Source organism: Orbicella faveolata, unplaced genomic scaffold (genome assembly GCF_042242905.1).
Source record: "Orbicella faveolata isolate gen_17 unplaced genomic scaffold, um_ofav_v1 contig_24, whole genome shotgun sequence".
In the NCBI taxonomy this organism is placed as follows: Eukaryota; Metazoa; Cnidaria; class Anthozoa; order Scleractinia; family Merulinidae; genus Orbicella; species Orbicella faveolata.
The window spans coordinates 13,187,385-13,215,000 of NW_028301552.1; the positions used below are offsets into that span (position 1 = coordinate 13,187,385).

The window sequence follows — 27,616 nt, forward strand, 5'->3', positions numbered from 1 at the left end:
CGCCGCTCGGTTTGTTTGGCGGCTTTGTAGCGCCAAGCTACGCAGGCTATTTAAATGATCCGGATCTATCACTTTGTTTCCGGTGACAAAAATTATTTTTGACAGCTGCGGCGGCGGATTTTGACACCTATTGCTTTGCACGCATTGATTCCCTGACAGCCTGAAATAGAAATATGTAAGGAATGCGAGTCCAGCTACCTCGCATTCCTTTTAGGTACTTCCAGATAGACCCCGCTGCGTCTCGTCATGAATGTTATAAAACAGTGACATTAATTGTTTCAAGGTTGTTCGACGAAGCGAAAACATTAGTACCCTAAGCAAACATTTTGAAGCTTAACTTATCGGAACTTTCAGGTAAATAAATAAAAAGCACACGTGGTCCCACTGTACTTCCCTGGGAAATAATCCACAGGTCAAAGTTTCCATAGGCGATTCTGTGCCTGTTTTATCTTCGCGTCTTCATGTTGCCTGTTTTTTCAGGTAGCTACTGAACCATTTCAAAGGAAGACCTCTAACACTGTATGCTTCTAACTTTTTGAGTAAAATTCTGTGATTTACAGTATCAAAATGCTTTTGAGAAGTCCAGACATATACCGGTTACCATATATGATTGCGTCGTCCCCCTTGTCAATGGGAATTTATTCTTTTGATATTTTCAGTATTTTGATGATATCTGGGACGGTTCCTTGTTGCAACGATTGATTATGGATTGCTTGAATAACTTGTTAACAGTTTAAGGGCCATTAACCGATCTTTTAGAGCTGTTGCTAAGGAAAATTTATTCTCATATAACCTCATCATTTCTAGTTACTTCAGCAACACTAGTGATGACGTCATCAGGCCACGCCCATGGTCATGTGACTAATACTGAAAACACGCAAAGGCTCCCAGGCAAATTACTTCATCGGGATTTTTTTCATTGATGTAATATTTTAATTCAAATCCTCATTACGCTATGCATAAATTTTGTTTCATTTCTAAAAGGCCAGATTTTGAGAGAATTTCAAAATATTAAAAAATTCGTAATTTTCTCAAAAAGCATGATTTCGAGAAAGGAATGCATAGCTATGTTTCCAACTTTACCTTTAATCGAAATCCGTCAAGAAAGGCTGGATTTAATGAAAAACCGCGTTTCCTTTAGCATTTAAAGAAACCGGAAGTGCGCCCGATATATATTGGAAGTTACCCTATCAGCGTGTGCGCAATTTACACTACCAGCGCACTTCGGTAAGATCAAAGAAAGCCACACGGAGTTAGTTCTTCTCTTTCTATTGCTCTTGTTTTTCTGTCTTTCTCTTATTTTGTCTTTGCTTGTATCTTTTTTTACTTTGCATTTTGTGAAACACAAAGAAAAACATCTGAAATGTAAGCGAATTTGGAAGTTATTGAGTTGTTTTTGTTTTCCGCGCTCAGGCTGACGTAAGTAACCGGAAGTGAAATTTCACCTCCTTAGCAACGCGCGCGAGCGCGCGCATAAATCGGTTAATGGGCCCTTAAGTTACTCTTTTGTTGCTATACCTTTTGTTAATGGCAAAATCCCTAGAACTGCATGTTTACTAAAACAGTCCCTATAGTAAGGCTAATAGTGTTAGCTATTCTGAATGTACAATTCTTTAACCGTAACTCCTTCTAATGCGAAATCAATTAAGCTTGCACGCTAAGGCATGTGTTAGGGACAAGAAAACATATCCCAGTAGCCTGCACAAACACCCTCAGTGTGAAAAAGTGAAAAATATGAAATGAAGACAAGCTTATATGAAAGTAGTTGTTTGGACTGTGTAACACCTTGATAACCCCTCCCTTTTGGCATTTACATCCCAATAACAATAACACACTGCATGAGAATATATCAACATAAAGATGTTTTACTGTTGGGATAATAGATTACATCCTCAAAACTAAAATACTATCGCCCTGTGGATCCACGGCTACTTTGACAATGTTATGACGAAACTCATGATTAATAGCAGAACCAGTGCATGAAATTAAAACTGGCGTTAACTTGTAACATATGTATCATATTTGCTAGAATATTGTAGTATCAATCAGGAATACCAAGACCTATGTTCTAGTTGTTACACCTTCCTTGTACCATATAACTAACGTGAGGCCTTTTAAAATATACAACTGTAAACTCTACAAGGTAAACGATTACTCAGTAGTGCCTCCTTGACTATTCTGTTGATTGAAATATAAGCTAGTAGTTGTAAATTTTGCTGTAATAACTATTATTACTAGACACTCGACACTTTCTTTTGGGAATCCTTCTGTTGTCTGAAACATACCATTAATTAAGAGGCTCCTGGTTTATCAGCTTTTCCGTTAGGTGATACCCCCAATAAACGAAGTTTGTTGCTTGCTTTGCTCGCTTAATTTACTAGTAGAACATTATCACCAGCACATCTAAATACCCTTGAGAAGGAAAATTATTCTTGATCCTCAGATTAGAAATACACAATATGTCATAATTCTGACATGTAACCTTTATATGCTGTAAATAGAAATGAGTGTCATTACATAGTGCTTTGATGTGTAGTTTAGTAAACAGTGATAATGTGCAATTCCAGAAATATCCATCCCCCCCATAGAAGGATTTGGAATTTCCAGGGAGGTGTGTGTGAAGGGGGGGGGGGGGGGGGGGAGGAGGAGTCTCTAAGACCAAAACATTTAAAGAAATGAATGAAGCTTTATTGGAATTTCAGAGGGCTGGGGAGTTTTGGACGACATCCCTTCCGTGCGGGAGGTACGGGTATTTACTGGAACTACACAACGCATCCAAAGTGGTTTTCAACGATTTCCCAAGGTGTATGTAACATTTCGAACTTTAGTACTACAATCAGTAATTAAATAGTCCATGCAATCTAGCAGAGTGATTAGCTGGATAAAAGAAGAAATCAATCAGAAAGTATGTTATGCCTAAACTACTCGAGGGGCTTCAGATTCATTTGCAAACCGTCATAAATGTTTCCATTACTGGTTTTCATCTGTAGATTCTGATTGTCCAGTTATCCTGTTCATCTGTTGGAATGCAGCTATCATCCGTTCCTCATTGGCTCTGCCCACCTGGTAACTGAGCGTTTCTCCTAACTTGTACATCCCGCTGCCAAGAAAACCTCCCAACAACAATCCTATGGCAATACCAGCGATCCCACCTTCCGGTCCAAAGGCAAAACCGGCCACGCCAATGCATCCACCCAAAGCAAATCCCATCAGGGTACCTGGGCTTGCAAAGGAAAGAATGTCGAAGACGTTGACGACCGTACATAGGACGGCGATCACACACACGACTATCGCAACTTGTTGTGGTTCCACCATTTTGTCTATGCTCCGTGGGTTCTGTAACATAAAGTGCAAAATGTGAAACACAGGGGGCAGTGCAATTTCCATGTCACCATCATCAGTGCTTACCAGGGTACTGGTTATTGTCAAGAAATTTTCTGGATCGCCTCATCGACGACTTTAGATGTGCGTTATGTGTCTCTTAGGTTCCCTTACGAAAATAATGCCAATTTAATGTCCATTTTATACCTATTTTATATGGTTTTTTTCCCTAACTTTTTTTGTATTTTTTTTTCAACTATTTTTCTGAAATATTTTAGAGCAATTTTTCGTGTAATTTTAAACCTATAATTTTGAAAAAAAAAAAGCAAAAAACGAAAAAATAGTCCAGAGTGCTAGTCAACACTTCTGAAAGTTAGTTTTAATTAGCTTTAAAGTATGCGAATGAAACAAGTTGAAAATAAAGTAGGTTGAAAATAGCCTTAATATAGACATAAAAGAGAGATACAATTGGGCCAAAAAGGAAAAAAGCTTGGGCAATAGGCTGAAAATAGCATAAAACAGGGATAAAATTAATAGTTTTAAGGGCCATTGTCAGAGAAAACCAACATGCAGTATTATATCTTATTAGATGTTTTGGTGTGTAGTATCGCTGTATATTTTTACGAGTTGTGCCGTATACAAACAACGAGTAAAAATATGCAGAGGATATTACACGGTGGCAAGAAGATATGAATTTTATGTTCGAGCGGCAAGAACAATATCTTTTTATCTTTGTTTTTGCCACGAGAACATAAAATTCATATCTTTGAGTTAACGTGTAATGTTCTTTTTATTATATGGACATACTGATGACGGCGTATTTGACTATTTTCCGAAGATTTCCGACCACTTTCCGAAGATTTCCGAAGATGCTTTAAAACTTGTCCGAAGGTCACACGAACGTTGCTGAACATTTTCCGGAAATTTCCGAAGATTACCGAAGATTTCCGAAGTTGGCGGAGATTGCCGGAGATTGCCGAAGACTTTCGAGGGAGACCTGAAAATATTTCGATCATACACTAACGAATTTAAGAACAATTTAAGAGACAAACATCGTCGATTTTCTCACTAGTGAGAATATGGTAAATACGCCACACGAATCCCAGATGTGGTTTCGCATGAATTTTACGAGTGGTTTATTCTCTAGTACAACACTCGTGTCTATGTAATAAAAAGCGATACTACACACCAAAAGATGTAATAAGATATTTATTATTCAACTGCTGTAGTCAATAAATTTGTCAATGAAAGGGGGAGAGTGTGACAGTTTTGCGTGCGCGCGCCGACCTATAGGACAAACAGGTTTTCTACTGTACAAATAACTGTACAATATCGCTGTATATTTGTACTGTTATTTGGACGGTATTCGCTGCAGTTGGATATGGCTTGCATCACGATCTTAGCGCGATCAAGTAAATTCGCTTCGAAATGGCGTGGAGTCCGATCTAGGACAAATTGAAAACGATTTCAAAGTTCCCAAAGATGGATTTTGGGAGAAAAGCAACACAACTTGTTGTAAGTTATTCTGAAGTATATATACTAGTAATTCGAGGCGAGTGTTGCTTCGCTCGAGTTCAATTGCAACTAAATACCCTTCCGATCGCCAGTTCTATCTTTGGCATCTCGTTTATTCGGATCCGGCTTATTTGTATTGAGTAATCTTACGTCGCCTAAAGCTCATGTTACAGCTAGGTGACTTTGTGGGAATCCAAATGTAAATGTAAATATTTTGCAGCGTTTTCGTCGAGGACAAAAAGCTTGACTCTAACCCGGGCGGGGGGGGGGGGGGAGTACTCCTTTATATGGGCTATATAGGTATGTGCGGCCCCAAAGGGTAGGGATTTTCAGTCGTTTTGGTCATAAGTACAGTATTGATTTGGCCATTTTGGTCTTAAATAGGGTATGGTCTTAGCACTCTAGTCTTGAATTGGGTATGTTTCTTAGACGAAGCTACTTGTCCATCATTATCAATAACACCGTCAACAAAAGCCCTCCATAACTTATGTTCAGGGTAACTGTGCCAGCCGCAACGGTCATAAATGTGGTATCAAATTTTTGGCCAGGTCATAAATAGGGTAGCAAAAATCGAAAATAAGGTAAGGGTTTTAGGAAGTGGGCCGCACATCCCCACCCAACTTCTCTGGGAGTACTCCCCCGGAACTCTAATTTACATGGTGACTGTAACGCGTGTCGGAAAAAAATAGTGACAGCAAATTCCAGATGACTTTCTCAACTTCTGTTCTACTTTCGAGATACGTTTGCTCGTATATCAAGACAAATGGTTTGTTTCAGAATCAAATTCGAACAGCAGAGTAGTTTGACATATTTTTTTGTTTCTCTGTAATGTTTTAACCTTTTTTTCCCAAAGTTCCACCGAGTGAAATTTTTGGTGAAAGAAATACAAGTTTCCATGGAGGCAACCTTTCTTTCCAGAAAGTACTTTTTGTTTCCTTTCAAACAAGATATGGTAAGCTTCTCTGCTGTAAATGCTTCGTGAGAGTATTATGTAAAGAATGTCATGCGTTAATTTTGTCCTTGAAATCTGTCTGGAATGGAATGAGTTAAATAGAATGTGTTGGTTTAGATAACTTAGATCATATTCATGGTAAGATGCCTAAGTTACTGGAAGATTATGAGTGATACACAGTCGAACCTTCCGTAAGCGACCGTGCAAATTGCCAAGTCCAGGTGGTCAGCTACGGGAGGTGGTCGCTTACGAGAGTTTAGACCATATCGGGTCAAAATTTTACCTCATTAATATATGGTATCTGCAGAGACTTAAACCTTGCTCCAATACCCGTCTAAACCCATTTAATACCTTTTAGTAGCCACAAAAATATTTAAGCTTGCCAAAGTATTTATTCAGAGTACCATGGTTTGCTTCTGATAAACTACCTAATAAGTCGAACGGAACAACACCTTATTATCCAATTTACGCGCTATGATCTATCAAGTGGTCACTTACGGGAGGTTAAAAACAAAAGAAAATTTTAAACTATTAGCTCTAAAAGTAGTCGCGGTCGTTTACGAGAGGTGGTCGCTTACAAGAGGTTCCAAATATAGCGATTTGACCTAGAACAAGAGATTATCAAAGTAAGAGAGTGAATCTCCCATATAAGTCCTCTAACTAAGGTAATCCCTCTTAAGTTATTTTTAGAAGTGGTATCCAGATCTGCCGAGGATGCTACTCGCGCGATACCTGATACGAATTGGCAGGAACTCATTTGATATGTTTTGATTTCGTTTCATAGCAGAGACGTTTTCTGCACTCTCAGCCGTCTTTTTGTTCGGCCGGGCTTTCGTTTGTTTTGTGCTTGTTTGGCTGTTCATTATTTGGCTGTTTATTCGGTTTTAGGGAGTTTAATTAAGCAAACTTTAACGGCCACGGCAACGAGTGCAATTGCTGTGTAAGCGTGCGTTATAATTCTTTGTTCATTTCTTTGCCGTTGTTTACAAAAGATCACAAAACAACATCGTGAAATAGCCACATTCTGCATACACTGTATTAGAGAGAACGTGAACTATAAGACGGCCGATTTTTAAAATTTCTTTTTCGAATTTTGACGCTGTCTTGCATATTCTGTTTTGGATATTTCTTATAGACAAACTGAATGAATCTGAATTTCTTGCGAGATTCCTAGGTTGAATATTAAGCAGTTTTTAATCGATGTTGCCGTTGTTGCTTAAACTGCTTTTGCTACTTGAACAGCGAGCGTCTTGCGAGGGCAGCTTTAGTGATAACTATAATTAGTCATTATACTAGTTATGATCTTCTTGTCAGTGACGTGATAACAAATTCACATGTTATCAACGCGTGGACATTTCCTTGCCATTCCATTCTGTTGACGATAACAGCTTTCAAGCCAACATTGTAACAGCCAGAAGTGAATTATTTGAACGGAATACCATAAACAATCCGGCCGAGTTCAACCCATACCGGCAAGAAGTCTTTTTTTTTTTTTTTTTTTTAATTTTTTTTTTTTTTCCTGCACAACGACTCCACAATGCTCGATTTTCGAGACATAAATATTCAACATAATTCTGGATGAAATTTCTATTCTTCAATAGAATTTAACAATTTAATCCAAACAAGCCATTTCAACAGTGGTAAGTTATCTTTAATACATTTTAATATAAGAATCATGAGGAATAAGTTTGATGCACTAATAAATTATTTAAATTCGTTTGATCATTAATTCTCAATAATAGCCCTAACTGAAACTTGCTAATGGTAACGATAATTTTGAAATCCCTGGATATAAATCAACCAAACTGATTAGGCAAAATAAAGTCGGAAGAGGAATTTTCATTTTTACTAGGGATGATTTAAAAGTTAAATTACGGGATGACCATGTTCCTGAGAATGACACTGGTGAAATGGAGACTTTATTTATTGAAATAATAAATGAAAAATCTAAAAATATTATAGCGGGTACGATATACCGATCACCAAACAACAGATTTAATGAATTTGAAAATGATCTTAAAACCATTTTAACTAAATTAGAGAAATAGGATAAACCATGCTATATCATGTGCGACTTTAATATCAATCTACCAAAATATGATTGCTGCAATTTTGCAAATCATTTCTGTAATCAATCATCATCTTAGGGCTACACGCCACTTATTAACGTGAAACCCACTCTTATAACTAAATCTATGGCAACATTAATTGACAACATCTTTAAAAACACTTTAAGAAGAACAGAGCATCTGAATGGAATTTTATCCGATCAGCTTCCTATTTTTACTATCACAGAGTGTAACATTGTAGATCAATAAGGCACCATGACTGAATCAAATGACCACTCAACTAGAAAAATTTCCACTAAATATCTAGAATCTTTCTCTCGTAAGCTTCAAAGTTGTAATTGGCAATCAGTACCATCAAAGAATGACCCGACAGAGTCGTATACAGCATTCTTTGAAGAATTCTTTGAGCTATATGATAGATTTTTTCCAATTACAAACTACAAATCTAGAGATCAAATAACCAGTGGATATCCAGGGGATTAAAGAAATCTTTGAAAAGGAAAGAAGCGCTGTATGAGTAATTCTTAAAGAACCCAACGCAACAAAATGAACGAGACTACAAAAGATACCGTAATAAGTTGAATCATTTAATAAGAATAGCTAAAAAAAATCTATTATGGTAAGAGATTCACTGAGTCAAGCTCAAAATGACGCAAAATCAACATGGAATACAATCAATGAATTACTTGGCAGAAAGAAATCTAGTAAAGCCTTACCGAGATCTTTTTTTTAAATGATAATAATGACGAAGTAAGTGATCCTAAGTTGATAGCAAATAAATTCAATTTCTTTGTTAATGTTGGGCCCAACCTTGCTAAGAAATTCAGTCGGGAGACTGACGATTTTTACAAATTTTTGTAAGGAAGTTATAACGACTCTATGTTTTTATATAATACTAACTGTGAGGAGGCCGGTACTATAATTGATAAAATGACATGTGAATAAATTAGTAGCAAAGTTATTTAATATGTAGCCCAATGAATATCCATCCCATTGTCTCACAGTTTTAATCTAACATTTGCTACTGGCAAAATCCCAAATGATTTGAAAGTAGCATTAGTCACACCAGTGTATAAAGCATCCGAACAAAATGCTTTTTTTTTTCTTCTCAAATTACAGACTTATTTCTGTACTTCCGAGATTTTCTAAAATACTTGAAAAGCTTATATAGAAAAGACTAATTGAATTACACCCGCTTTCAGTGTTACGTGCATAGCAACTATCTTTCGACATGCCATCTTTTGACATGCTATGTAACCTGGCCTACGTCAAAACGTAAGCACAACGGACCTCTTTATGGTCAAACTCAACTTTTAGTCATGAAAGATGGATTTAGTTGACATCAAACTAAGGTTAGGAGTATCAAGAAGTCATTCTGTGAGAGGTAAATCGACTGTTTTGGATGTTACATCTTTCGAATATTAACTGAGCAGTAGCGGCCCAATTCTACCGGAATTCACTATTGAGAGCCGATCGACTACACTAAAATCATTCGAATTATTCCGTTGAATCAATAGTTTTAACTATTGATTCAAGTTTAAGTATTAAAATACTGAACTAACTGGTGTACAAGAATGGCTAACACTAAATCAATTGACTCTTAATATATATATAAAAAAATCAAATTTCATCATTATTAAATCCCACAAAAAACGGTTAAAGAGGCAATTACATCTTCAGTTAAGCGGGCATGATTACAGAGAGTGGAAGAAAGTAAATTAACTCTTAGGAATTGTAATAGATCAACACTTAATATGAAAGAACCATATTGAATACGTCACTAAAAAATAACATAACAACTACCAGACTTCTTTGTAGAATTCGTTTTTATGTTGATTAATCGCTTTTAGTTATGTTATACAACAGTTTGATTTATTCGTACCTGCATTGCGGGAATATTGTTTGGGCTAATAACCATCCACAAGGTTAGATAAATTGTTTAAAGTACCAAAGAAGATATTAAGAATTATAACTTTCTCAACATACTCTGCGCCATCTCTCCCGCTTTTTACACGTTCAGGTCTTTTTAATATTTTTGAAATAAATGATTTTCCAATTGGTTCCTTCAGTTTCAGCCTTAATAATAAGGTACTCCCATTCTATTTTAATGACTTTTGTATAGAAAATGCACGAGTCCATGAGCATAACACAAGAGTCGAAGCATCTACATAAGATTTTTCGCCGAACCGATTATGGTAAATTCTCTACAACAAACAAGATAATTGAATTCTGGAATAGAATACCGTTAAATATCAAAAATTCATCATGTATAAAACTATTCAACAGGAGATTGAAACAGTTTATCCAATCAATTCTAGTTATAGTTTAATAAAAATGCAATTAAAATTTATTTATGTTATTACATATATGAGATCCAATCATTTCATTGTAATTTATCTGTAAAATGCTGATTTCACTGCTACCTTCTGAATGAATATATGGTTTTATTTAGAATGCAAACAAAGTAAAGGGAAACTACTTTGTAAAAGCCTGCAAGGGTTTCTTTAGCCTTCCTCCCAAAACAATTTTGTATGTAGCGCTCTTCAAAATGTACTTTTTAATTATCGGAAATGTTAAATAAATAAATAAATAAATAGATAAATAAGGATTTGTCGAGTTTCATATGTTTACATAGGTTATTAACGATATCACAGCTTCAATATTCTATCCTGCAGTCTAACTAACCATTTTTGTAAATCTTTCAGTAAACCATGGACAACAACCACAGAAAGTCGGAATAAAGTGATATTCTTCGCCAATCATTTGGCGGGAGATATTTGTGACTGGTGATTTTTATTAGAGTTTGCGAGACCAATTACTCCGAATTGCCTGAAGATACCAATTTTAACTAAACTGGATATTGATAACAGTGTAAAAGACTATCGGAAAAATGTGTTTCTGTGAAAATAACTGAACTGCCCACCTTTGAAGAACGACTTGCTGAAAATGGCTAAAATTTGGGTTGCGCTCATTAACGATTAGGCGGCGATATTTTACGCGTCATGGATTAATTAAAGCGAAAAACTTCAAATATATCTCAGTCAACTAATAAAGGGACAAGTATTATCGAACGAAATTAAGAGTTTCCGGAATTTGTACGAAGTATCTTTTAGGGTCACCTAAATTTGTCCGAAATTTCGGCCATTTTACACGACTGAAGGGGCCAAAATCATGATGATATCTCGAAGAAAAACGAACGCCTACCTCGGCAAATGTCATGGTTGTTAATCTTTTCGGATAGCTTTTATACTGTGAAAAGATAAACTTGAACGGACGACCTCTATCTTTTGGTTTTGTCCGGTTTTCTCTGGTTCTCTCCGGTTTGCTTGCTGTGATATTCTCTCCTGTACTCCTGTGAAAAGATGAACAGGAACGGACGAACTCGATTTTGTGGTTCTGCCCGGTTTTCTATGGCAATGACACCTAAAAGCTTGCTGTGATATCCTCTCCTGTACTCGGAGTAAAACCAGTAAAAGCAACTTTGCCTTTTCCACTTTGATGCTAGTTCGGGCAATCTTGCTGCAAGCCCTAAGCTTACAAAATAACTGTAGCTCCTTTCAAATACAGCTCAGCATTTCGCATTTTCATTCACAAGCTTTGAGCCCTTAACTTTGTCTCGTAATTTCCATTGGAGAAGTGCATGTTTTCATAGGCCACAATGCTGCCAGATTCCTCTGGAATAGGTACTTGTTTTAGATCCTTATTTTCAAAGCAAACTAAAAAGCGAACTTTGAAGCGATCGTCCTTCTCTCGAACGCCACTCGAAACCGAAAGTTTAGCTGAAGTCCAGTTTTTGATTGACAGCTGTTGTCTCGTTAGCCAATCAAATTATTTGAGCTATTCTAAGAAGGATTGTGATTGGCTTATTTTGGCGTGCTTTGTCAGAGGACAGTTGCGCGCTTCCGCCATTTTTCCTCGTGCCTAAAATAAAGCTTGGTTGAAAATATTAGCCGAATGTCTGAGGAAATTGATGGATTCTTTATCATAAAACGAATAAAGAAACCTCGGCTGTGCTCTGTTCTGTTGTAAAGCACTTAAGAAGCGGTAGAGCACTCAAGAAGTAGGGAGAAACACTGGACCCTAAGTCTCGTGTTTCACCCTACACTGTTTTATTGCTCTACCGCTTTCCGCGTGCCTTACAACAGAACAGCACAAAAGAGGCTTCTTTATTTGTTAAGGAAAAATTAACCGGATAGATCTGGTTGTATAGCAGCGTTACAGAACTTCAAAGTTTCCCTCCTGGCAATGTTGAAGAAACATTATGTTCGCAGCCTTTCAACGTCGGCGAAAATTGTTGTAGCATCTCAGCACAAAGGATAGCGAAAGAAAGCTTTGCCCACCAGGCGCATACAATCTAGTTAAAAATAAAGAGGTTACCTTTATCTTCTGTTGCCGCCACCAAGCGAAGTCTCCTCGCCACCAAACACCAACGAAAAGATAAACTAGAGTAAAGTAGTCGAGGTGTATTAGCTGTTCGAACGAAGCTTGTCTGTAGGCTCTTTGTAGGACTTGATCACGTGCTTGGATACCACATAGCAACGCACTGCTGGTGATTGGTGAGCAAGCAAACCAGCGTCACATTCTCTGTGGTGATCAACTCAAGCGAAGCGAACTTTAACTTTTTAGTCGAAAAAACTCCAAACACTTGTAGTTTAAGGACGCCAATCGAGAAATATTGTGACTTTTGTTTCACTGAGCTTCAATTTCGTCTGGTTTACCTTTGCTCAGGGTGTTAAAGCCCGGCGAAAGCCCTAATATTTGCAAGATATGGCCGCCTGAACCATAGAGAAAGGGGTGGCGAATTGTCATTCATAAAATCTGGGTCTCGCAAAATTTTAGTCGAGTTTCATGGGTCTCGCAGTCTCGTTTTTTAGCGGTTATGTGCGCCTCGCAGTCTCGATTTTCATACGAAGCTGTGTCGGAGTATCGATTTTTCGTCAGGCGAAGGGTCTGGAAGTCCTGATTCGTTTATCTTTTTTTATAAATTACATCTTCCCGTCGCTTGATATTGAATTTCAATGAAGCAACTTTCAAATTTCCGAGAAAAAGTTAATCCTAACTTCTCTTAAGTTGTCTGAATTCCACAAAAAGCTACAAAACCTACCGCAACGTCCGTTTTGGTGCCACAGTTACTTATTCTAGGATACCATAACGTAGTGTGTTATAATAGAATTTCTAGTTCCAGTCAGTTCGAAGAAGCTGCTAAAAGGCCGCTGTACAAGCTCATTCTAGCTCAAAACTAAATCTGGGGCTCGAATTTTAGGAGTCTGAACGTCTCGCGCTCGCACTCAAAACAATTTAAGTCTTGGTCTCGCAATCTAAAAGTCAAAATGTCTCGGTCTCGCAGAGAGAAACGCTAACGCTTGTCTCGCCGTCTCGCAAAGTCTCGCATTTACCATGTTAGGATTAACTTTTTCTCGGAAATTTGAAAGTTGCTTCACTGAAATTCAATATCAAGTGACGAGAAGATGTCATTTATTTTGAGGTGAGTTACTTTGTTTACAGTCGTATTTCGATCGCATAAACGTAAATCCTACTGCAATGTTGCTGAAATAGAAATCATAATCTTCTGGATTCTTGCAAAGACATATCATTGCACTTAAAATCGTTTTATGTATTACGATTTACGTTTATGCGATCGAAATACGACTGTAAACAAAGTAACTCACCTTTTATCTCAATGGTTTTAGCGGCCATGTCTTGCATATATTAGGGCTTTCGCCAGGTTTTAACACCCTGAGCAAAGGTAAACCAGACGAAATTGAAGCTCAGTGAAACAAAAGTCACAATACTTCTCGATTGGCGTCCTTAAACTACAAGTGTTTGGAGTTTTTTCGACTAAAAAGTTAAAGTTCGCTTCGCTTGAGTTGATCACCACAGAGAATGTGACGCTGGTTTGCTTGCTCACCAATCACCAGCAGTGCGTTGCTATGTGGTATCCAAGCACGTGATCAAGTCCCACAAAGAGCCTACAGACAAGCTTCGTTCGAACAGCTAATACACCTCGACTACTTTACTCTAGTTTATCTTTTCGTTGGTGTTTGGTGGCGAGGAGACTTCGCTTGGTGGCGGCAACAGAAGATAAAGGTAACCTCTTTATTTTTAACTAGATTGTATACACCTGGTGGGCAAAGCTTTCTTTCGCTATCCTTTGTGCTGAGATGCTACAACAATTTTCGCCGACGTTGAAAGGCTGCGAACATAATGTTTCTTCAACATTGCCAGGAGGGAAACTTTGAAGTTCTGTAACGCTGCTATACAACCAGATCTATCCGGTTAATTTTTCCTTAACAAATAAAGAAGCCTCTTTTGTGCTGTTCTGTTGTAAAGCACGTGGAAAGCGATAGAGCAATAAAGCAGTGTAGGGTGAAACACGAGACAGTGTTTCTCCCTACTTCTTGAGTGCTCTACCGATTCCTAAGTGCTTTACAACAGAACAGAGCACAGCCGAGGTTTCTTTATTCGTTTTATGATAAAGAATCCATCAATTTCCTCAGACATTCGGCTAATATTTTCAACCAAGCTTTATTTTAGGCACGAGGAAAAATGGCGGAAGCGCGCAACTGTCCTCTGACAAAGCACGCCAAAATAAGCCAATCACAATCCTTCTTAGAATAGCTCAAATAATTTGATTGGCTAACGAGACAACAGCTGTCAATCAAAAACTGGACTTCAGCTAAACTTTCGGTTTCGAGTGGCGTTCGAGAGAAGGACGATCGCTTCAAAGTTCGCTTTTTAGTTTGATTTGAAAATAAGGATCTAAAAGTACCTAGTCCAGAGGAATCTGGCAGCATTGTGGCCTATGAAAACATGCACTTTTCCGATGGAAATTACGAAAACAAAGTTAACGGCTCAAAGCTTGTGGATGAAAATGCGAAATGCTGAGCTGTATTTGAAAGGAGCTACAGTTATTTTGTAAGCTTAGGGCTTGCAGAAAGACTGCCCAAACCAGCGTCAAAAAGTTGGAAAGACTAAGCTGCTCTCGCTGGTTCTACTCCGAGTACAGGAGAGAATATCACAGCAAGCAAACCGGAGAGAACCAGAGAAAACCGGACAGGACCAAAAGATCGAGGTCGTACGTTCAAGTTTATCTTTTCACAGTATAAAAGCTATCCGAAAAGATTAACAACCATGACATTTGCCGAGGTAGGCGTTCGTTTTTCTTCGAGATATCATCATGATTTTGGCCCCTTCAGTCGTGTAAAATGGCCGAAATTTCGGACAAATTTAGGTGAGCCTAAAAGATACTTCGTACAAATTCCGGAAATTCTTATTTTCGTTCGATAACATTCGTCCCTTTATTAGTTGACTGAGATATATTTGAGGTTTTTCACTTTCATTCTACGGTTTTCACGACGTGTCAAATATCGCCGCCGAATCGTTAATGAGCGCAACCCAAATTTTAGTCATTTTCAGCAAGTCATTTTCAGAAGTACGGCAGTTTTTCGATAGCTTTTTACACTGTTATCAATATCCAGTTTAGTTAAAATTGGTATCTTCAGGCAAATCGGCGTGATAGGGATATCGAATGGTCCCATTTAATTTAAAAGTGCTCGCAAAATATGGCCTTTGCTCGAATTGCTCGCAAAAATTAGATGTGTGCTCGCTTGCTCGTGCTCGGAAACGTTTTGCAACTGCTCACATGCTCGGATTTTTGTTAAAATTTTCTGCCGTGTATAGCGGAAGCATAATTTGCATCTTGGAAACAAAAATTGCCGCTGGAAACAACGTTTCCCGTATGGCAAAACTAAGAAATGCACGCGCTATGTGAATGTTTCTGGAAACAAGTTCCCTTGTCTTATTGAAACTGACAGGCGTAAGAATTATTCGTGAAAGGCACCCGCAAAGGGGAGAAGGTAATCTAGAATTATGATGACATGAAGAATATTACTATTAATATTTGACTTTCAGAGCCTGTTATAGCTGTATGATGCAATTGGTTAGATCATGGAAGCCTCCAAATGAAGCTTCATGGCGTTAAATCTTTTTCAGTCAATCAGTGGGAAATACGGTTTGCCGGTCATCGAGACCGAAGCTCGAAATGCTTGTCAGACGAAATGCCACGTTCTGTACATTTCCTAAGAATTATACAACCAAAAAAAACATGCTTTTTATGTCACAACTTTTTAAAGTCTGAGAGCTTTTAACTTCTTCTTGTGGTGTGTTCACAACGTCAGGAGGTAGGGTAACCCTAGTGCTAGCTAGGGTTACCCTAGAGGGTTACCCTAGCACTCCCACATTTCTCTTTTTTTCTTTTTTCACGGACCTGTTTATAAGGCAGGTAGGGTTACCACGGCTCTAGGGTAGCCCTAACTGAGAACTAGGGCTAGGGCTAGCTTAGCGCTAGGGTAACCCCACCTGCCTTGTAAACGCTCCAAGACGGCAAAATATGATAAAATAGCAGCAAAACAAGCAAATTGTGACTCAAGAAACATCGTACGTATTAATTAACATTTTGTTTTAGCTTTACTTTGAATTGAAAATGTTTCGAATGACGGCTTTTTGCGACCGCAATTTTTGCAATAATGTTTGTCGCTACTGTTTCCACTGTCGCTAAAATATTCATTGCAGAATTGTTTATAGTTTTGCTGTCGAGAGCGCACATATTTTCTCACGTGTGGCAAAGTAGGGTAAATTGTATCTTCCGATTCCTGAAAGAACAAAAAAAAAAAAAATAGGAATAGTTTCACACTTGAACTGAACTACTAAAGAAAAATGTCAGAAACAAAACTATAAACATATTTGATTGATTCAAATTATAAACTTACCCTGTTCTTTCACGGCTTGTTTTTTTCCCCTACACCGACAGTGGTCTCCACAGTGCTTGCGACTTTGGTTTTGGACCACTGGTATTGTTGTATGTTTGTTGGGAGGTTTTATTGGCAGCAGGATTTTCAAGATCAGAGAAATGCTCAGGGACGAGCAGAACAGAGCCGGTGAGGTATGGTAACTGATGTTAGTAACTGTATTGCATTTTATATATGGCTGTGTCTCACAAGGACTGGGAACTACCGAATTCACGAATTTGATTGGCTGAAATCGATGTTGACCGCGGTCTAGATTTTCCCATCTAGACCGCTATCTACACCGGTTTTATTTTGCGTTGAAAAACTAGCAAACTAAAACACAAAAATATTCACCATTTTCTTTTATTTTGTTCTGAATCATTTATGGAAGTTTTAAAAACCCTGATGACAGAAAAAAAAGGAGCACAAGCAAATTTCGGCAGGTTTAAGTTAAGCTCATCGCCGTTCGCAAGCGAAATGTCAGCAAACCAGTTACATTAAACGAATTAAAGTTTTCTTCTTTGCCATGTAATAAACATCTTATTAACCGAATTAGGTCGGTCTGTATGGGAGAATCTTGACCTCGGTCGTGTGTACAGACGTCACTGCGTTCGGTCTGTACTCACGACCTCGGTCAAGATTCTCCCATACAGACCTCCTGTTCGGTTAATAAGAGCTAAGTAACTAGCGTAAGTTGCCGTATTGTATCGTAAGTGGAGTAAGTGGCAGTAGTTGTAAACTCCAAAAAGTCTGTTTATTTAAACAAAAATTAAAAAAAAAAAACAGCAAAAAAGGCTTTCACGTGCTCTATTTGATAGCTATTTTAGAACTATTTTTCTGAAATTGCTTACCTATTTTGAACCTATTTAGTTGCTATTTGTATGCTATTTTCACGAAAGTACTATTTTAATCCTATTTTTCATCGCATTTGCCACACACAACCCTATTTTATAGCTACTTTAAACCTGCTTTTCTACTGTTATTTATGATTTTTCTGGACAGGGATAAAATAGGTTTAAAATAGGGTGTCTATTTTAAAACTATTCTATCCCTGTTTTACGCCATTTCCATCCTATTGTCCAAGGTTTTTTTCATATTTGGCCCAATGTTATCACTACTTTATGTTTATTTTAAGGCTATTTTCAACCTATTTTCTTTTCAGCTTCCTTCAGACATATACACTAAAGCTATTTCAAAGCTAATTTACAGACGTTTTAACTCAGTTATTACTCTGGACATTATTTTCGTAAGGGAAACTTAGAGACACGTGACACTCATCTGATGTGGTCGAAGAGAGGATACTGAATATAAAAAATTCTTGACCATAACCAGTGCCCAGGTGAACCCTGATGATGGTAACTTGGGAATTGCACTACCTCCTGTGTTTCACATTTTCCACTTTATGTAACAGAACCCACCGAGCATAGACAAAATGTTGGAGAGCCTACGAAAATACCTTATGATAGCCAAATACCGTATCGAATGCATCTTCACACGGGTGTCACCTGCAAACAAAAGTACCCTGATGGGAATTGGTGTGGCTGGATGCATTGGCTTGATCGGTTTTCTCTTGCGATTTTGGTTTTGGACCACTGGTATTGTTGTATGTTTGTTGGGAGGTTTTATTGGCAGCGGGATTTACAAGATCAGAGAAATGTCCAGGGACGAGCAGAACAGAGCCTGTGAGGTATGGTAACTGGTGTTAGTAAACTGTATTGTATCGTAACTAGCGTAAGTTGCCGGATTGTATCGTAAGTAGAGTAAGTGGCAATAGTTGTAGACTCTGAAAAGTCTGCTTATTTAAAGAACAAAATAAAAAATCAAACAAACAAACAAACAAAAAAGGCTTTCACGTGCTCTATTGGATAGCGATTTAAAACTATTTTTCTAAAATTGTTTGCCTATTTTGAACCTATTTAGTTGTTATTTGCGTGCTATTTTCTCGTATATACTATTTTAATCCTATTTTTCATCACATGTGCCACTCTTAACCCTATTTTGTAGCTACTTTAATCTGCTTTTCTACTGTTATGATCTTTCTGGACAGGGGAGGTTGTCGGGAGGTTTTATTGGCAGCGGGATTTACAAGAGCAGAGAAATGTCCAGGGACGAGCAGAGCAGAGCCAGTGAGGTGTGGTAACTGGTGTTAGTAACTGTATTGTATTGTAACTAGCGTAAGTTGCCGTATTGTATCGAAAGTAGAGTAAGTGACAGTAGTTTTAAACTCCGAAAAGTCCGTTTATTTAAGAAAACAATAACGAAATTAAAAAAAAACAACAACAAGAAAAAAGGCTTTCACGTGCTCTATTTGATAGCTATCTAAAACTATTTTTCTAAAACTGTTTACCTATTTTGAACCTATTTAGATGCTATTTGTATAATATTTTCACGTGAATACTATTTTAATCGTATTTTTCATCACATGTGCCACACACAACCCTATTTTATAGCTACTTTAAAATTGCTTTTCTCCTATTATTTATGATCTTTCTGGACAGGGGAAGTTTTCGGGAGATTATATTGGCAGCAGGATTTACAAGATCAGAGAAATGCCCAGGGACGAGCAGAACAGAGCCATTGAGGTATGGTAACTGGTGTTAGTAACTGTATTGTATTGTAACTAGCGTAAGTTGCCGTATTGTATCGAAAGTAGAGTAAGTGGCAATAATTGTAAACTCTGAAAAATCTTTTTATTTAAACGAAAATGATTAAAAACCGAAAAGGGCTTTTACACGCGCTATTTGATAGCTATTTTACAACTATTTTCCTAAAATTGTTTACCTATTTTGAACCTATTTAGTTGCTATTTGTATGCTATTTTCACGTAAATACTATTTTAATCCTATTTTTCATCAAATGTGCCACTCACTACGCTATTTTATAGCTATTTTGAACCCGCTTTTCTCCTGTTATTTATGATCTTTATGCCATTTTCAGCCTATTGTCTTTATCTCTATTCTATGTCTATTTTAAAGTTTTCTTCAACCTAGTTTATTTTCAGCTTCTGAAATCTTCATTCATATACTTTAAAGCTATTTTAAGGCTAATTTACAGACGTTTTAACTCAATTATTACTCTGGACTATTTTGTTCTTGCTATTTTGGTTTTAAAATAATAGATTTAAAATTAGATGAAAAGTTGCTTTAAAATATTCCAGAAAAATGGTAAAAAAAAAAAAAAAATTACAAAAACCTTAGAGAAAAATAGCATATATTTAATAGGTATAAAATGAATATAAAATTGGCATTATTTTCGTAAGGGAACCTGAGAGACATATGACCCACATCTGAAGTGGTCGAAGAGGGGATCCTAAATGTAAAAATTTATTGACCATAACCAGTACCCTGGGGAGCCTTGATAGCGGTAACTCGGAAATTACACTGCCTCCTGTGTTTCACATTTTCCACTTTATGTTACAGAACCAGCGGAAGATAAACAAAATGTTGCAGAGCCTTGCAGAGTTCCTTATGCATGTAGGGGTCGTATGGGCGATCTGCTTCGTATGCACGATCCTCTTGGCCTTCGGGATCATCTATGAATGGGTGTCAAATGCAAACCCAGGTACTCAGATGGGATTTGGTTTGGGTGGATGCATTGGCGTCATCGGTTTTGCCTTTGGACCCTTAGGTGGGGTCGCTGGTACTGCGATAGGAGGGTTGCTGGGAGGTTTTATTGGCGGCGGGATATATGAGGAACGGTTGTTACCTTTACTCCGTGGCAGTTGAGTTTTAAGCGCAACAGAGCAATAGGATAAAAGAACAATCGAAACCTACAGATGTAAATCATTAATTGAATCATTCCTGGCGGTTTGAAAATGAATCTGAGGCGCCTTAAGTAGTTTAGGCGTAACATACTTTCTGATTGATTTCTTATTTTATCTAGCTAGTCACTCCACTAGATGGCATGGACTATTTAATTACTGACTGTTAAGTACTGAAGTTTGATTTGTTACCTTCAACTTGGGGAATCTTTGAAAATCACTTTTAATGCATCATCTGATAAACCAGTAGCCTCTTAATTAATGGTATGTTTCAGACAACAGAGGGATTCCCAAAAGAAAGTGCCGAGGTCGTGAGTGCCGAGGTCGTGAGTACAGACTGTACTAACTGACATTTCGCGTGCGAACGGCGCTGAGCTGAACTTAATTCTGTCAAAGTTTGCTCGTCCTCTTTACTTTTTTTTCGCATCAGACTTTTTGGCAATTCCATAAATAAATATTGTTAGAAGAAAATAGACAAATATTTTGCATTTTAGTTTGCAACGATTTGACCGCAAAACATTACCGGTCTAGATGCCGGTCCAGGCACCCGTTTCTCGAAAGCCCCGGAAACTTTTCGGGCCCGTAAAGCCATTTTTAGTCCATCTGTTTCTAAAAACGGAGAAGTGTATACGCCTGAAACTTCTTGTATGAAGGGAACTTTTCTTCATCATAAGAATATGTGAATAAAACAGCTCTGTAATCGTAAGGTTCGAGATTTTGCTATGGCTTTACGGGCCCGAAAAGTTTCCGGGGCTTTCGAGAAACGGGCTCCAGATGGGAAAATCGAGACCGCTTTCAATATCGATTGCAGCCAATCAAATTAGTAAATTTGGTGTTACCCAGTCTTTGTGAGACAGAGCCATATAATGATAGTTACTACAGCACAATTTACAAGGAGGCACAGTCGAGGAGGCACAGCTGAGTCATTGTTTAGCTTGTATATTTTAAAAGGCCTCAAGTTTGTACTGTAGTACAGGGAAGATGTAAGAATTAGGAAGGTGAAGAAAATACAACATAGGTCAGTCTTGGTATTCCTGCTTGATACTACAATACTTTGGCAAATATGATACATATGTAACAAATTAACGTCAGTTTTAATTTCATGTATCTGTTCTATTATTGATCATGAATTTCGTCATAACATTGTCAAAGTAGCTGTGGATCCGAGGCAATAGTATTTTAGTTTTGAGGATGTAATCTGTTACCCTAACAATAAAGTATCTTTATGTTGATATTCTCATGCAGTGTAATATTGTTATTGGGATGTAAATGGCTAGAGGGAGGGGTTACCAAGGTGATGCGCAGTCCAAACATCTACTTTCATATAAGCTTGTCTTCATTTTATATTTTTCACTTTTTTTTTTTTACTAAGGAGCTTGTACAAGCTACTGGGATGTGTTTTCTTGCCCCCTACTAATGGTTTAACGCTCAAGCTTAATTCGCGTTAGTAGAATTCTACTATTATACTAATGCAAATGCTGCAATCTGATTGGCTGAGCTACTCGTAGACTATCAGCCATTAGTATAAATCTACTAGCGTTCTGTCACGAATGGCGTTCTCTGGTTGGCTACACTACTCACTATCTATTTTGTGCAGTGATAGATGGTGAGTAGCGTAGCAGCGTGCGCTAGAGGCCGCTTCTTTGTGTTTTCGAAGTGTCTTTGAAGAGGATTTAGATTAAATTTTTGAACGACTATGGTAGATTCATACTAAAACAATTAGATTATTCGCTCTCGATTTCTATGCGTGATAGCTGACACGGGCTGCGCCCTCGTCAACTATCACGCGATAGAAATCTCAAGCTCATAATCTAATTGTTTATTAGAATGCAGTGGTTGGAGGTCTTCTGTAAAATAGCGACGTGTTACCGTTTTTGCGAAGTTAGGGAAGAATATATAAATACAAATGGATAATTAAATTCCTGAGAAGGCTAAGCTGAAGGGCATTCACGGTCTCGTGACTTTATAAAAGCTAGAAAATGTTGAAGAAACGTAACTGATGAGCGCGTAAACAACAGAAAATTCCAAACGACGATTCCGTCTGCGCGATTTTTCTTAAGTTAAATACGATGTACAAAAACAATTGGAAATGGTTGGTTGAAGAAAATTTAAGTGAGAAATGAACTAAAACAATTAGATTAATCGCTCTCATCAACTATCACCTCATAGAAATCGAGAGCGAATAATCTAATTGTTAATTCGAAGAAGTCATGACAAAAAAAAAATTGAACAGTGAATAGCTACCACTATAAATATAGGGACAGTTTTAGTAAACGTGCAATTCTTGGGTTTTTGCTATCAATTTATGTACAGAAGGTATTCCTGGTTTGCACCGCCACGTCGTCAAAAATTAAAATTGTAACCAATCGATAAATTAACTCAAGAATCTGGGATATTATGGGTGATTGTTATATAAACAATCTCGCCAATTTGCACGTTATTTGGAGAAGTGTTTCAGCTAGCCTGCGTAGCAGCCGTTTCCTTTCCTTTTCCAGGCGGAGAGATCGAACAAGCGAGCGAGCAAGGGGGCGAGCGAAGGAGCGCGCCTGGGGGGAGCAAAACATCGGGGAGAAGTGGGGAGGGGGTGGGGAGAAAAGGAATCGCCTGCAGTCAATTCCAACCATTTTACGAACTCCGCTCGCCCACGAGCGGGGAGCAATAGTGCAATTTGATTGATTATTAGCTCGTCAATCAAAAAGTGACATCAGAAATTTGACATTCATGCATAATTCGGAATCCGGAACCGGACAAGATCAAAATACATATGGTCGAGTCCGAGGAAGCTTTCGAAATTTCTGTTCAGGAAACGTTGAAATATCTTTCGCAAATCGGCAAACACATCGATATGAAACTGGAGCAAGAATCTGCCATTAGAGACTAGTCCGTGGACAGGATGTCCTTGGAATCCATTCATCAAATACTCGTGAGAGTGAGGGAGAAAATTGAGGAAATTGATCGAGTAATGGCTTAGTTTCGAGGAAACAAAGTTTCACATATTTCGTGAACATGTATTGTGCTCATCTATTGCGCCGCCCGACTGGTTGATTCAGTAGAACTGTCAAGTACAGTACGTTGTGGCTTCTTATCACGATATCACGGATACCATACCGTCCGGTTTTTTTTCAGAGACTGCCGTAGCTTTACTTCGAGTAAGCTATACATTTGTACAGAGATGTCCGTACCTTGCATCAATTTGATCGAGCTTATGTATATCCAGTTTCCAAACTTCATTTTTTTTTTTTTTATTGAACAATGACAGACGAGGTAATTGTCCGAAGCCATATCATTATTATAAAGAGGAAGCATAGTTACGCACATATTTGCTTTTAGCAGACTCTATATATATGAAGTTCATGCAAGGCGCTTTCCGATGTCAAAAATGAGTTACCAGATCATTGATTCTCATGTGACTGTTGGCGCCCAAGGGAGCGCGGCATGTTTGGGGGCGTTCGGTGAAGTGTCTGGGATTGAATGCAGGCGTTTCCTTCGCACGCCTCACGCCCTCCCCCTGCTCCTTATTTTTCACACTCGCTCGCAGTTTCGTTCCCTTCGCGAGCTTTGTGGGAAACGGCTGCTACGCAGGCTATGTTTCACCTAAATTTATAGAGCTTTGTATGAAGACGCCAGCTTGATGCCCCACGGAGGGACACAAACATGGCGGCCGTAAAGTAACAGAAACATCTGTCATTGAGTTTTGCTAATAAAACGAAAAGTTATTTCCCTAGAGCTCCGACACATTGAAATTAATACTTCTTCTACAGCAAGAACTGTTCAGTTAAAAAAACTTACGCGATGACTCATCTTTTGACCTTCGCAAGAGCCTTTTCGGACCGCCATGTGATGTCGCGCAACGCATACACTTGGAAAACGCCAAGTTATTAGAGAGTCTTACATTTGATGAAAGTAAATTTTCAGTAGGATTAGGAATTTTCAATTTTGGAAAACGATGACGTCACATGAAAACCGGCAAATTGCAACAAAAAGTAAGCTTAAACTTATATCAAGTCAATAGAGTGTGATCATGATCAGTTGATCAAAGTGATAACAAACTTTCCGTGAAGGCAGCATGAAATTATAGCACAACAATATTTTCTTACATGTAAAGCTTGCTTCAAGCTAGTGAGTGAGAGGCTTCTTAAGCAGTATTAGACCTCTGATGCAGAATTATAACTTTTTATTACATTCCATGATTTACTCCATATATTACGTTCCATTCCACATTATATAGGAACCCAAATTATTCTCGCGTTTTGATTGGTTCTCGCCTATGATCTATTAGAGGGCAGACGCAAGATTGACGTCATCATTGCAAAGTTTTTACCTCTGTACATGTGTTTTAAAATGGCGGAAAGTTCAGAGAATTAAGATAATATTTTTGTGACGGGGCGCAAGATAAGGTACAAAAAAGTCTTGGCGGGGCATTGAACAGGTACGAGAAGCAGGAGAAGAAAGAAAAAGCCGTTTCTTTTTAAGAAAACGAATCAGAAAAGATAGTCGAGCAGTCTGAGTCGGCAGTCGACCGAGACTAGACCAAACACAAAATTGGTCTTGAAATTATTTGAAGGTCAGAAACCATTGCTTTGTCTCGAATTTAACAAACCCAATAAACAAAATGTTTATGAGATTAATTTATTTCAAAATTTCAACTTTTCTCAGTTTCAAAATAATTGTTAACACATTGATGTCAGGAATGAAACATCGAAACATCACTTCTTAAAAGCAGTTAAGATAAACGTATATCCTTGCTTTCCAACGCGAATGTTCCAGTCCGTTTTAGGGGCACACTATATCAAACTGATTTGAAAATCACCAACCAAAGAAAACATAGATTTCCGCCGTCACTAAAGCTCCTTTCATTCAAAACTCGAATCGAATGGCCTTCAGTGTTGACCGCAATTAGCAGGTTTTCCGAGCGTATTTTTGCAACTCCTGCAATATTCAAGGTAACGTCCAAGCTTTTCGGCTCACAGGCTGCTCTGATGACAAAAACTGACTTGACTTTTCCAGCAATTTCTTAAAGATTTGTAGATTTCGCAGCTAAATTCTGCTTTCACTGTAAGTTTTCATTCCACAAGCAGCGACTTTCAAGTCAACTTTGACAGTGGCGTGATTTTCCTGGACCAATCACAATTTTTTGCTACGCATAGCAACCAATGAGATTGCTTCATTTTGTATAGTCATCAGATTACGTCAAATGGCGTTTTTCGTGTTTGCCAAAATCGTCAAAGGCCGGCTTTCGAGTCACGTTGAAGGATTTTGAATTTAAAAAGCTTTATCTGTATTGTAGTAGTTGTTTCTTTATTATATAAAACAAATAGATTCGATGTTGCCGGACGTCTGTTCAGTAATAGATCACAGAAGATGTCAAATGTGGTAAGAACATTAGTGACACACTCGGCTATCGCCTCGTGTGCCACTTTTTTGTTCTTACCCATTTTGACGTCTTCTGTGATCTATTACTGAACAGACGCACGGCAGCATGGAATCTATTTGTTAAATACTTTCATACGAGTCACCCCAAAATGTATTAAACTAGCTTGCCCCTTTATGAGTGAGGCACTTACAGAAATCTATAAACAATCCTTGCAACAAAGAACCGTCCCATGCGGATATACTCAAAATATCAAAAGTAACTCCTGTTGACAGTCTTGACAGTCAACGCGCACGACTCGTAATCATAATCATAATCATAACTTCTTTATTTCAGTGTCAAATGTATTTAGCACTATTAAACGTGCTTATTGGGGACACTGTAAAACAAACAAACAAATAAATAAATAAATAAATAAATAGGTCAAATATAACATAAACTATTAAGAATCCCAACTGGTTGGAGGCTGAGCAGTTGGCTACTCACACAGGGCGGTCGAGGAGTTGAGCTCGTGCAACTGGTGAACTGTATCATATTATATACAATTAGAACATCTCAACCCAAGTTTAAGATAGGGCCTTCTCATACAGCTCATGTAACTGGTGAATTAAACTGCATCTCATTAACAAAGGAGTCTTGTTAACTCGTTTGATTTTTTACAAGTACAGTCGTGCAACTAAAGGAACTGTTTTACTTGAATCGCTTCATTTTATACTTTCTATCATATTATTGAATTGTTGTTGACCGGCGGCGTGCAATAGCGAAAAATCGAAAAATCAGAAAAAAAGTCGCAAGGTAGCCCTTGGTAAACTATTACTAAAAAATATATTTTACCTCAATACGGAGACAAACTTGGTTTCGCAGCTCTCAGACCAGGATTTAGGCGTCTGATACCGCGCACCGCCTAGACTTCCTTTGAAAATCAAAACAGCAAGTAGCTAATCAAATAAAGCAGATGATAATACACATTTTGAGTTGTTATTTGCTCAGACTGAATTAAAACTGAATTTTTGGAAAATGTTCCAGTATTTGCAATAGTTCGAGCGATTTCTCGTACTGCAAAATTCACAAAATTAAGAGCCTAAAATCATTGACTGGTACCTGCCCGAGAGTATCGAGACTTAATCCACATAAAGGAGCATTATTTCTCTTTTTGAAATTCATTTTCAAAACCATGGGCTACTTAAAAAGAAATTTTTGAGGTTCCGAAATACACGCAGTACTTCTGTGAAATTTGAGCTTTTCAACAGTGGCGAAGTCGCAAATTTGCCATTGCTCCCAAACCAATGTTCATAAGATTAGTTTGCGTGTTTTGCCACTTCTTTTAAGGAAAAATTATTAAAGGATTTTGGCCGTTTATTTTGATCTTAAGTTCTAAAGACGACTATTCACCTCCATATGTTATACTTAGTTTCTTTTTGTCGCTTTTTGTTCGTCTGGGGAAAAAGGTGTTCTTCGAGAATTTTACATTAAGGTGAATAATGTAACTTGGGATCAAATAAGTATGACTGACGTCTGAACTCACCCTCCTTCTGCTACCTTTCTCTCTAATGTAAATGGATAATACACTGAGCCCTTTCAAGAAAAGGTATGAATAAGGAAAGAAATGTTCATTCAGGTGACTTCTGATATGCTTGTCACATTTTGATAGTGGCATACAATTCGAGCTGGCTGGATTTTCTGCACTAGCTCCACACTGTCCACCAACTTGAGCAGCATATTCACACCATGCCATTCCCGCGACGAGTTCCAACAAACTACTTAAGAGCCAGTGCCCACAACTATGGACCAAACAACGGCACAAGTCGAAAAATCAATTTTGCTCATTTTTTGCCCATAGAT

At 37.9% G+C, this 27,616-nt stretch overlaps 2 protein-coding genes across 4 annotated transcripts in view; one reads left to right on the forward strand and one right to left on the reverse strand.

Annotated features, from left to right (window-relative positions):
- Positions 1–1,845: 1,845 nt before the first annotated feature.
- LOC149110459 (uncharacterized) lies at positions 1,846–12,369 on the reverse strand. The gene is made up of 2 exons (XM_089292673.1): positions 12,235–12,369; positions 1,846–3,336 (listed from the first exon to the last, which is right to left on the reverse strand). The coding sequence occupies exon 2, from the start codon at positions 3,313–3,315 to the stop codon at positions 2,971–2,973; it is 345 nt and encodes a 114-aa protein (XP_089148799.1). The 5' UTR covers positions 3,316–3,336; positions 12,235–12,369; the 3' UTR covers positions 1,846–2,970.
- Positions 12,370–13,807: 1,438 nt separating this feature from the next.
- LOC149110460 (uncharacterized) overlaps positions 13,808–27,616 on the forward strand; it is a 74,840-nt gene continuing 61,031 nt past the window's right edge. The window contains exons 1-6 of one of the 3 annotated variants that reach the window (XM_089291445.1): positions 14,549–15,003; positions 16,667–16,798; positions 18,055–18,330; positions 18,691–18,774; positions 19,142–19,225; positions 20,063–21,643. In XM_089291445.1, the coding sequence (XP_089147571.1) occupies positions 14,989–15,003; positions 16,667–16,798; positions 18,055–18,330; positions 18,691–18,774; positions 19,142–19,225; positions 20,063–20,368 (897 nt within the window). In that variant the 5' untranslated portion in view covers positions 14,549–14,988 and the 3' untranslated portion in view covers positions 20,369–21,643. Of the gene's footprint in view, positions 13,945–14,547; positions 15,004–16,666; positions 16,799–18,054; positions 18,331–18,690; positions 18,775–19,141; positions 19,226–20,062; positions 21,644–27,616 lie in introns of those variants that run through there. The other 2 variants (XM_089291446.1, XM_089291444.1) reach the window with 2 other exon arrangements.